Source organism: Phaenicophaeus curvirostris, chromosome 4 (assembly GCF_032191515.1).
Source record: "Phaenicophaeus curvirostris isolate KB17595 chromosome 4, BPBGC_Pcur_1.0, whole genome shotgun sequence".
Classification (NCBI taxonomy): Eukaryota; Metazoa; Chordata; class Aves; order Cuculiformes; family Cuculidae; genus Phaenicophaeus; species Phaenicophaeus curvirostris.
This window is the reverse complement of record NC_091395.1, coordinates 26,145,905-26,158,619: the sequence shown is the minus strand read 5'-3', so window position 1 is coordinate 26,158,619 and position 12,715 is coordinate 26,145,905. Positions and strand designations below refer to the sequence as shown.

The following is a 12,715-nucleotide window of genomic DNA, read 5'->3' as shown; positions in this document are numbered from 1 at the left end:
CTAAGGCAATAACAAGCTTTAAACCAGTGTGACTTGCTCTTACGGATGGCACAGGGCAGGTCTTATGTGTCCCTGGTACATACTTCAGGGAATGGACTAGCCAAATTGCTGCCAAAGCATCTGGGCTAAAAAAATTTTGTAACTAATAATTTTAAGAACCTAGCTTTCATTTCTGTAATCTAGTACAAACAGAGAGTTAGAGAGGCTCATTTTAAACCCTGACAACAAACCAACATGCGTCCCACTACCTCTTCTAGCACTTTTCATGGATGGAATACATAAAAGGATAGGAACAAATGATGATATGGCATGTCATTTTCTCTCACATGACTTGAGTATTTCAAAATACAATGTTCACATCAGAACTTTTAAAACATAACTTATACTCTTCCTCTGTTCTCAGTTTTCTAGCTGTTCACATAGAATAACAGTGCCTGAGAGAATGGATCTCCTTAGGAGCTTACTCACACTCACAAAGTGCTTTAATCTCATTGTGTGTTTCTGATATTTTTCTCATAGACAGAAATAACAATATTGCTTTTTCTTCTGTGCCAAAAAGCTGCAATAGAAATTTTAGTGAAACATTTGAAGAATTCATACATTATGAGGTTTTGGGCCTCAATGTTCCGTGTCTTTGAAACAGACACGAGCATCAGGGTTTTTGAAACGTAAAAGAATTGCAACACAATTTAAAAAAGGACTAATTCTGCTGCTGTAATAAACATAACATATGCGTACTTCACCTGGCTGGTTCTTATTTATCACCATTACTAGCACTTCTAGTGTATACATTATCATTATTCCAGTGCTTTCAGCTCCAAAATTAGTATCTCTAGTTATCGAAAAATAGAATCCCGTGTCCAAGTTTTCTTTTCTCATGTGCATCCCTTACTTAATGCAGAATTCTTCAATACTCAGACTAATAAAAGAGTTGATATTTAGCTAAGATTAATGAAATATGGTCAATATTGATTTTTCTTAACTGCAAAGCTTCATAATAAAGAGAACTGAATGTGCCAGTTGAAGATGTAAATCAGAATCGAAGACTTTTACCATCTGAAGCAGTTATTTATTGGTTAAGTCTTCATAGTTTTAGGACTTAAAGTTTGATCTAGTTAAAACAATCACAAAGGAGAGAGAGAGAAAATGTATCTTTTGAAACTGAGGGCACTGGTGCCACTCCCTTACTCCCAAATGTGAATCTTGACAGGAATAGTTTCAAGTAGTCATCAGTAACGTTTTTGCAAATGACAACTTTATGCAAATGTATTCTTTCCTATTAACTGAGGCCCAAAATTTACATATATTGTGTAATTCTGTATTATCAAATTCACGTCCTCTTTCGTCACTCCACAGCAAACCAGCTACTCCCTGCTGCCATATCCTTTTATCTAAGCTATTTCCCAAGTTATTCTCAATCTTAAAACTTCTTGAACTATGAGTCTTAGCTAATCTGTTAATATCTGATCACACTTGTACAGCTCCCCAAGAGCACAGGAACTCACAGAGTTTTAGCCTTTCTTGCCTGAAACAAAACATGCAGCCTGCTCAAATTAACTCTCTTCTTGCTAATTTCCCTAAATCCTTTCTTCTCAAAACAGAATCATCTTACACGAAATAATTCACCTGATTTTTCCCGGCAGTTGGAAAAGCTGAAAGCTAAAAAGGCAATGGCAGCTTCAGAATACCAGATAACAGTGAATCTGAACTCTTACCAGATTTTGATGCTGGTGTAGGAGTGTTTGTACTGATGGTACTGGCTGGAATACCATCTTCTGAAATAAACACATAAAGTATCATATTACTTCAGCTCCTTTCCAGATCTATTTAGCACTACATAGGTATATGAAGCAGGGATCAGCAAGGACTTTCATGGAAAATCAAGTTCAGAATACTATTAGCAGAAGCAATCAAATCATATAACTCTGCTGGCAAACTCCTCAGGGTGTATCTTAAATTTCTTAGCTTTGCCCTCACTGCTGTAGTGGGGAACATCTACTATGCCACCCTCCCCCTTCCTCCCCCCATTGCCCCTTCTTGGACTGCAGTTTGTTTTCCAATAGGCATTAGTGTCTCCAAGACTAGTTTGGAGGGGTGGGAGGAAAGAGCAATTAAAAGGTTTTTGCTAGCTCCTCCTGCCCTTGAGTACAACTGCAACTGCTTTGGATCTTCAGGGTGGAGGATTATCAAAAATAACTGGCTGCAGGAGTAAGCAGCCTGCCTTGAAGGAACAAATTTTTCCTAGGTAGTACAAGCATTTCAGAAGGGGTTTCCAGCATTGTCCTGATCCCTATGTGTAAGAGGAAGAGGAGGAGAGAAGAATTCACAAAACACAGGCGGGGAAGCACCTGGTTGAGTGATGACTGACTTTCCCCATTGCCCTCAAGGTAGCAATCCAGCTGTTGATAGTTTGCTGCAGTGAATGATGCCAGTCTAAAAATCCTAGATGATTCTATGAAGTTAGTAAGTGAAAATTTCCAATATTACAAAACAAACAAACTGTCCAATAAAACCCCCACCAAACCAAAAGCAAAATAATTTCTGTATCTTCAGGCTGTGCTGAAAAGTTGTAATAGCATAACTCAACTAGAGTTTTGGCTTCAAATAAGATTTTCAGTCTTATTGCTGAGATGTTCATATTTTTCTACTAAAAGAGGAGACAATAGGGTGAAAAAACTACATTGAGTCAGAAACAGTGGCATTTCTCAACTAATTTACACCACTGGGAGACAAAGATGCATACATTTGGGAGGAAGAGATAAGCCCTATGACTGAATGGGAGAACAAAATTGCACAGATTAACCCCCCCAGTACCTTCAGTTTTGGAGCGTGACATCCTGTCATGCTACATTAGCGTGCTGCAATACAGACATTGCAAAACTGAGTCAGGACAACATGTCACTATTCTTGTGTGACTCCATTCACAGTAATATCTGCTGGCATTCTCTCTTTTTTTGGCTACAGGGCAGAACAGTCAGCTCTGTTCCCTTTGCTCAGTGTGCTGTGCTCCGATTAACATTTCACGAGCACCACCCGAGGCCTGACAGAGTCACAAAGCTAACCTGAAAGAAAAATAATGCATAATACAATTGTGAGAGCTCTGCAGGCACATATTACGGTCTAGTCAGATAAGCCCTTACAGCTCCTCTTCAAAAAGTGTAAGGTGTTATCAGCCCTCTTGGCACCTGTGTATTTCTAATGGGTCTCAGCTGGGATGTTGCCCCTTTCCTGTGAGCCCACTTTTCTTGGGTATCTTTTCTAGGTGTACTGCTGCCTTCATAATGCCTTGACACAGCATGTGCTGACCCAGTTTGATATGGACACATCCCATATCAATTTAAAACAGTTCCATATTGGCCTGCTGCAGCCCCAGCCCTACCCCCAGGACACAAATACAATCAGGCTATGCACAGCCTCTTGCACATTGCATTTAAAATACATTTTTTCCTACCATTTAGCTACCCAGTCAGAATTGTGCCTCATAACCCACTCTTAAAATACTTTGAAAACAAATTTTATCAAAAGAAACAAAAAAGCAGTCTTGTTTCCCTAAACAGTGAGCATTTTTACCATCTCTTCATTCTCATTATGAGCTGCTGATAAAGCTTCTGTTATTCCCCATGCCACAAGGCCACAGCACTAAAACAGAATGTTTTTTCAACAGTGCCTACATTTCATATGGTTTGTTATAACATCTCTCAGTAACTAGCATGTCTGTAAAAGCAGCTGCATGTATGAGAAGGCTCATTCCCTAATTCACTCTTCCCCTAATTCTTCTCTTAAATCAGCACAACTTTGTAGAAATCCCACTGTAATACTTAGATTACTGATCCTTTAATGATGTTATAAGCATATTGATAAGCCAAGATTTCCTCATAAGTAAAAAAATTTGTAATATAAGCCACAGTTTTGTTATGACTCACAGTCTGCTGATTTTATCATAGGCTAGAGATAAACCAAGGTAAATTTGATTAATAGAGTAGAATAAAGTAGAGTTTTGTGTATTAACTATTTTCTTAATATAGTGGATAATTAAGTATACTTCAAAAACAAGTTGAAAGCAACATGCAAAGATGCTTAAAACTCACCAGGATTTTGGGGCAACTGGTTGATTAAAAGAAGTGATAAAACTGGTAGTTTATTATCCTCTTATTTGCAATTTTAAAAAGTTGTGACTAAGAAGAATCCTATTGGGAATAAAAGCAAGAGATCAAAAATGATTGAGAAAAGAAGTTGGGCCCATTAGAGACTGTTGCTAGACAAAGACAGAGACAGAAAGATTCATTTTTTCTACTCATGTTAGGTTGGCTGCAGCCTCAGGTGACAGACAACGAAGTAAAGCTACAATTGCATGGGTTTTTGGCAATTTTTGATTCAGTGATCCCTTTGATACGAGAGCACCACGATGTACTCTCATGTGGGAACTGCAAAAATGTACTTAGCAATTGATTCTGCACACAACCTCCCACATTTGCCATGGTTTCTGGCAGTAAACATAGCCAAAAGATCTTAGGTGACCTGTGATGTAGTACCCTTGTTTCTGGAGAAAATGCGTGGAGCTAAAAGGTGCTCAGATATGACACTGGGCTAAATAATGAAATGATGGTGGTGTTGTTAAGATCCAAAAAGAAAAATACATGTCTGAAAGTAGATAACAAGGTGAGAAGAAATCAGAATTGGGAGAAAGATAGCAGGACAGAAATATGAGAGGAAGGGCAGAAAGGCCCAGAGACAGCAAGATGATAAAGGTGGCAGGGAAAAATAAGAAAGAAATCAGAAGAGCTTGAAAAACATTTGACACATGACTACAAGGGCAAAATGAAAAAAAGAGTGATATTTTTTTTTTTTTCTTTCAGGTCCACAGAATTTCCCTTTATTGTAATTTCTGGCTTGGATTTAAATGGTACATTTATTCTAAAATTAAAGCAACAGTACAATCATGTATTTGGTCCTCAGATGTCATTTTGAAATGAATGAACTTAAACACTGAGCTTACTTTCTGTTTTTAAAATTCAGGAGGAGTCTCTGAATTCAGCCAGGACTGACCAACAGCTGCAGTTGTCCTCCAACTGCAGCTTTTGATGCAGGCTTCAGTCTCTAAGGTCCAAGCTTGGAGCTCTTATCATTTCTTCCTTCTCTTTCTCTCATTATTTCTAACTTTACACTGGGAAGACTAAGATAAGCATGTTTTGACCTTGTGTTAATTAGGTGCCTTTTATAGCTATAATCAAGACAGAAAAAAAAGGCAGAAATGACTATGTGATGTTACATCAGCAGTTCTGTTTATAAACTATAGAATACCACAGAGTACAAACCACTAAGTTTAAAACATCATCTGAAACAGATACTATAATACTGAATGCCTAAAAGTCAAAATAAAAACATTTTAAAGATTATTAGATTGTTCAAAATACATATTGGTTCTAATCATTACATGTATTACTGACTATAAATGCTGTCTGGTTTGGTGTCGATATCTGATTTTCATAGAATCATACAATAACCAGGTTGGAAGAGACCCACCGGATCATCGAGTCCAACCATTCCTATCAAACACTAAACCATGCCCCTTAGCACCTCGTCCACCCATGCCTTAAACACCTCCAGGGAAGGTGACTCAACCACCTCCCTGGGCAGCCTGTTCCAGTGCCCAGTGACCTTTTCTGTGAAAAATCTTTTCCTAATGTCCAGCCTAAACCTTCCCTGGCGCAGTTTGAGGCCATTTCCTCTTGTCCTGTCCCCTGTCACTTGGGAGAAAAGGCCAGCACCCTCCTCTCCACAACCTCCTTTCGGGTAGCTATAGAGAGCAATGAGGTCTCCCCTCAGCTTCCTCTTCTCCAGCCTAAACAACCCCAGCTCTCTCAGCTGCTCCTCATAAGACTTGTTCTCCAGCCCCTTCCCCAGCTTCGTTGCTCTGCTCTGGACATTCAAATGGATGGAGACAGGATGGACACATGCTTCTTGTGGTGAGGGGCCCAGAACTGAACACAGTATTCAAGGAGCGGCCTCACCAGTGCAGAATACAGAGGGAGAATAACCTCCCTGGACCTGCTGGTCTTTGTATGGAAAAGTCACTATCATTACAGAAATAGTAATTAAAATGGCCTGTTTGACATATTTTTCACTTGACCTTGCACTGGGTAGATAGGATCATATGTTCATATTTAAATCCCTCCACTCAGATAAGCCACGACTGAAGTAATCATTGGTCCAGCTTCAGAAGGCTGTTGAGAAGGGTAAGGATGCCTGGTGCTGAGTAGGGTTAATGGAGAACCATAAAAAATCAAGAGTCTAGAAAAAAATATGACCTTTCAGGAAGGACTGCAAAAATTGGATTTGTTTAGCCCAGAGTGGGAAATATTAATGGAAGGCGTGATAACAGCACTCAAGTAGGTTAGTGGCTGCAAAAAAGACGGAGGAATAAACTTCTTATTACATCCATTGAGGATAAAACTAGAGGCAATGGACAAGGGAAATTTGGACTAGAAACTTTGCAGGTTTCTCGGTGCCTGTGTCAAGCTGATGGTGTAACAGTCAGAAGCTAGCATTTCAAACATTTCCTGATGAGGGTATATGATATTCCCACTCAAAGCCAGACCAATACACAAAAGGCTGTTGCTGAGAGAAAAGAGGTGTCCTGAGGAAACCTGTAAATGTTAATTCCCTTCTTCAAGGCTATACAGCACAATCTACAGGTAATATTGTTATATTACATTTGTTTCTTGTATACCACATTATGTTTGTTTGAGTGACTACAATTGCCTTTGAAGTGATACCCAAGTCATGAAGAAGTCAAAGTTAGTTTCTTGCTTTCTGTCTTTCCACAGCATCAGAAATAAATAGTGAACTTTTCCCAGGAAGCAAGTGATAATTCTGCCAGCACCCACGACCATGATAGAGCCTCCTGTAACAGCTGCTCCAGCAGTATCTGTGGGAAGACTGTAGACTTCACCTGATGTTTTGTCCTTTCTGGAAGAAGTTATAGCTGTCCTTGTGAGAAAAGGTTGTACTGATATTCTTACAGCTCCCAATAAATAGCTGCTACCTGACAAGAGACATAACCTGTTTACTCTTGCCTTGTAGCAACATTGTCTATTATGTTTATTTTTTCATTTTAATTTACTGCTGCTTCATCTCTTCATTCTCTAATCTGATCTTCTGCCAAGCTCAGTGTAGTTCTTGCACTTCTCTTGTTTCTACTTCTATTCCTCCCTCACCTATCTATCCTGGTTCATGACCTTCTACCATAAACCTTGAGATACATTTCTTTCTTCTTTTGTAATGCATTTTTGTGCAAAAGATCCCACATTCTCCAAAGGAAAATAAAATGTGTTTTTTATAGATGAGTAGTTCATCTCCCATCAACCAGTCATTGCACAAATACTACTCGGATGTGCGGAGAGAAAAAAAGTTTTGGACACTGCTCAAACTCTACTCAAGCCCACTAAACAGAACTCAAGTGCACCTGAATACATTTCTTTATGGAACAAACTTAAGATTTAATTCCTGATGTAGAAACAGGCCTGCAATGTTAAGGTTTAGCTTAGGAACTTCTGGTCTTCCCTTCTTGTAATGTTTTCAGAGGCCTTGGGTGCACTTGCAGCTGAGAAGGAGAAGGCAGAGTGATACAAGCAGTATTTGGGAAACCTGGGCTCAGCTTCCAGCCCAGCTTCAGGGCAATATTCTGCCAAGATGCACAAAGTAGCTGGCACTGATGTTTATGGCTAGTTTGTAATGTTATAGTGCTGGCCAGTTCTCCAAGGATCTACCTGAGTACCAGCATGCCTGTGGCATCCATGCTGCAGCATTGAGCTACTATAAATTGTGTGTGAGCTTGCTGGTTTACAGCTCTCCTGGTTATATCACCACAAATATGATAAAAGGCTGTGACAGTGGAGTGGAGATTACTCAATCCTCCCTGAATGTCTACGTAGAACAATGCAATTTAATTTGTTTAGATGGAGCTTCTGGAACTTAATCTGCCTCATTCAGATCAGCTTGGGTATTTCTATGCATTCTGCCACATAGACACTCCCCGTGTCCCATTTTCCATTTAATAAAAGAGGAATAATAGTATGTTCCTATTTTCTAGAGGGCTACAAACTGCAATACACATCGGCACCATACTCTAGCATTAATGGAGTTACACAAGAAACAGAGAGATTTTCAGGTCATGATCTCAACTGCATCTGCAGTGTTTATCATTTGGATCTTCCATAAAAATTAATAAGGGTGAAAGCTATAATGTTTTTATTTGTAGCTGATCTCAGATTTCTAAACATTTTGCTTTGTCTGAAGCATGTGTTCAGTGCAGAATCAACCTTCTGAAAATACTGCAGAAAGCTGTAATGTAGGACAGAGCAAGGAATGGGATTAATTTTAGATAACTCCTGTTATTTCAGTCTTCCCTCTGCATTTCTGCATCTTAGTTTATTTCCACTATAAAAAGTTCCCCCCCTCCCCCCCAATTGCACACATAAGAGCTGCCTAATAGCAAGAGAAAAGCATTGCTGGGAAATCAGCAGATTCAAGACAGGCATGTTTCTAAGAGCAGAGAGGTTTATCTACATAATTTTGATAAATCTGAAGAGCAATTTCATCTGGAATATATTGTTACAACTGAAATTGTGACATGAAACTTCCCGAAAATAAATAAATAAAAAAAAACAGTGCTGAATTGTGGTTGTAGGCTAGTTGTTGGTTGGCTGAAAATGACTAACCCATACTATGCAAATTATTTAGAAAGCCAGCAAGCACTGCAAGTAATCTTAGAGGAAATGTAGATGCTTCCAGATCACAAAAACTTCTGTTTGGGATGTACTATTAGAAGAGGCTTAAATGCAATTTTAACAGTATTGTCTGAAACTATCAATTCATTTCTTCCTATTCAAAACCCCTAAGATCACAAATACAAAATCTATAAATTAAACATTCCAGAATTTTAAAAAACCCACATAATAAAACATTAAACCCTGTGAATATTGTGTTCTAAAAGAATTAATTTGATAGAAGCAACGCTCTGTTTGGTACATTTAATCCTTCAGGACTCATGCTTTAAATCTTTCCTCTGTAGTCATATCAGCTAGAATTTAAGTGGGAATCAAGGTTCTGATGTAATCCAGTGAATAGCTGGGGCTGATAAGAGTATGTAGTAAAAGATGTTAAATTAAACAAGTCATTTTCAAACTTCATGAATTTGGAACAAACTCAAAAAGCCACACAGCCTTCACACCTTCACATTTTTCAGTATACTTAAGCAATACACAAGGCATGGCTAACCTTGAACATACATTCAGATGTGTTTGTAATAGTGTCTTCACACAACTATTTGCACTGTGCCAGTGCTCAGTGAAAGGAAAACCGTGACCCTAAAAATAGGGACAATATTGTGCAATATTGTCACAAGTCAGAATTATGAAGGCATGTTTCCAGCCTGGTCTCACGATGTTTTTGCACTTCTGCAGATGTTCTTAATGCAGATTCCTCTAATATAAGCCATTTTCCTCCTCAGAAGTTTCTCAGTTGTAAACATCTCACAACAGCAACTGGAAGGATTACATGGAGTCTGAATAATGTTATACTGGTTATGTTTGAGGTGAACGTCTGTGAAATGAAGTCAGATACTTCAAGCAATGCTAAGAACCATAAGGCAGGGAGAGAGGCCACGTTCTTTACTGCCTGATGCCAGCCACCTCGAAGCCTGTGACTCCCACTACCTAGGGAGGTGGGAAACCACCTCCCATTTGCCAAGCTGTTACCTTCCTTTCAGTCATGCCTCTCTTGAGCAGCAACCCAAAAATATACTATACAAATCATACACATTGAGAGCTTACATTTAGCGTCAACTTTCTACTTCTCCACTGTAAACCCTAGTCCTGGTTGGCAGGCTGGTGTTGCAGGACAGGGACAACCTGCTATAAAAGAGCTGGAAGAAGCGTAGGCAGGAGCATGGGTGAAGACACCAAGGGAAAAAGGAGAAGCTCCTGGGCCAGAAGGGCGTAGCACCCTCCCTGCAGAAAGCAAAAGCACGTGAAAACAGGAAAGAGAGGAAGACATTAGGGAAGGGAGACCATAAATGCAAAGCCCCGTAGCTGGAAAAGGAGACAGGGCTGCTCCTGGGAACAGAGAACAGCAACCAGGGCAATGTGGGACTTGGGCTCTGCAAAGGAAACACAAACTGGGTGGGCTGGAGCCGCCTGGCAGCAAGAGGTGAAGAGAGGAAGGAAAGGGAGGGAGCTGCTGCAATTTCTCCAGCAGGGAACAGGGAGAAGGCAGGAAATGCAGCTTTGGTGCCAGCACTGCCCCACTGCTCCTCCTGCTCGCCCAAGCACGTGTCTAGCATGACCCAACGCCAAGCACTGGCAGAGAGCTAGTGGGAATTACTAATTCCCCAAGCAAACAGCCCTGTTTCCACAAAACCTGCTCAAAGCACTCAGAAAACAGCTCCTGTAAAAGGAGCCACCACACAGAGAAATACCGAAAAAACCAGCTTCCAAGGACCAGCCTCAGCTAATGCAGGTTGCCCCTCAACAAAAACAGTAATGAGAAGGGCTGAATATTTCCCCCCATGTTTCACTGAATGTCAGAAACAGCCGAAACATAGCATGCTTTGCCTCTCTGCATGCGTGGACATAGAAATCTGGATACTTACCAGCCAGTTCCATGGTTTCTTTTATTGACTCAGAAAAAAACCCCCGCAAACTCCCTATCAAGGGCTTTTAATCACAAGCATTCCCAGTGCACTTTCTGCTCCTGTGGTGGATATCCTTATTACCATGTACTACAGAGGGATGAGCACATTGTGTGCACTCCATAAAATAATAAATATGCTCAGCATGCTCATCAGCACTCCAGACTGCCTTGGACAAAGGCTCCAAGCTCTGTGCTTCTCTTTATTTAAACCTGTTAAACCTATTTAATAGGTTTTAATTAAACCCTTTAAAGCTATTTAAACCACCAGATTGTCACCCTTTGATGGTGATATATTTTCCTGTCCATGTGTAAGATAAAGGTAGGAGTTACTAAGAGTTATTTTATAGTATGAAAAACAAACCACCCCCCCCTTGTGTTAGTCATGCTAAATCAATTTGAAAATGTCTTTTATGGGTGCAGTTTTATATAGAAAGAGCTTTTTACATATTGTGCACTGCTGAGTAGAACAAGAAAAAGAAAGAAAGGAGAACCCCTTCCTGTGCAACAGGAAAGAACAGGAGCATTGGTGTAAGTCACCTCCACCCAGAAAGAAGAGAGAAAACGACATCCTTCTCTGGGTAATGCTTACAATGCTTTTTCCTTACTATGCTATTTGTGAGCCTATTTTTGTTTCCCTGGAAAGAGTGTGTTAGGGTAGGGCAGATATAGCACAGCCAGAGGGGAAGCTAAGCCCAGGTCAATCAGTAGCTCCGCTTTACAGCTTGCTGGAGCAGTAAGTAAAATCATAGTTTTGCTCTATATTTGTGATCCAAATGCGTCTCCAGCAACATGACTAATTGTATAATTCAGGAAAGGGTCACAGCAGTGTCTGCTATGATGTACGTATTTTTAGCACATCCGGGATCAACCTAGACACCCATTTCAGCCACACCCATCCATGCCACCCTGTTCCTGACAAAGCTCTGGAAGCCTCTGGAGCATCAAAACCCCATTCCTGTTGGAAAACTTCTGTGGAAATACTGTAAACTGCTTCTAAAATTCTTGTAAATCCATGAGAGTTGCTCTTCATCTTTTCAAAACTGCATAGAACAAAAGTTAAATGGTACAGAATATTCCAAAGAGAAAGACCAAAATGGGTTTTGCAAGCCTGAAGTGGAGATTTCTGTAGCTCACACATGTAGCTGATGAAGACCTATTTGTCTGTGGGTGTCTTGACAAGCTGACTGAATACTCATGTTATTTTGAATTTCTACAAATCTGACACCACTGCTAAGCTCAGATGTGAAACTGAAATGCTTTTCTCATGTTCTTTATGTTCCAAAGTATTCCTATTAAAGAAATGAAATTGTTATTAGGAGAGTCTGTGATTAAGCAGAGGGTCAGCAGTGAGGACCTACACTATTGAAGAGCAGTGGGAACTGCTGCAATAGCCAGGTAGGCAATCGTGCTGATAACCAGCTTCCCACTGAAGCAGAAAGTGAACAATATTCAAGATGCTTAGGCCTGTCAAATCCCCAGGTCCTAGTCAGTGCACTGGGAAGTCGTGCTGAGCTGAGAGCTGATCATCTAATGTTGGTGAACAGCTATGGACATCACCTGTATTTTTCTTAGCAATTAGTGTAATTTTATCTCTCATGACAATTACAACTATTGTGAATCGGTCGTTCCATTCCTAATCAAAGCCTCCTGCTCTTCTTCGCTCCCGGCTGTTTCTTCCATAAATGACCAATGAACATCTTCAATTTTGCATCTGAAAACACTATTTTCTGCCAGTTCTTGGGAATGCAAGGTGCAAGCAATTAGGGAGGAAGCAGCCATTGCACTACACAAAAGTGTCACTAAGCCAGTAAGATAAATCATGCACTCGTTCACCTAAATTCAACAGCATTAAGATGTGCAAATGGCATGCAAAGGGAAATAATGGATTCCTCTGAAGCCATTTGAACTAGACAGGATAAAATGTGCAGAGAAACAAAGAACATTTCTGCACTGGAAGGGTTTTGACTCTAATACTTGTGCTGTGTTCTTCCCTTTCTGACATTGGCATATCTTGGGCATTGGG

At 40.1% G+C, this 12,715-nt stretch overlaps 1 protein-coding gene across 3 annotated transcripts in view; it reads right to left on the bottom strand.

Moving 5' to 3' along the window:
• Nucleotides 1-12,715, bottom strand: part of EMCN (endomucin) — a 56,712-nt gene that overhangs the window by 36,860 nt on the left and 7,137 nt on the right. For all 3 annotated transcript variants that reach the window (XM_069855583.1, XM_069855586.1, XM_069855585.1), the window contains exon 2: nucleotides 1,716-1,775. In XM_069855583.1, the coding sequence (XP_069711684.1) occupies nucleotides 1,716-1,775 (60 nt within the window). The remainder of the gene's footprint in view (nucleotides 1-1,715; nucleotides 1,776-12,715) is intronic.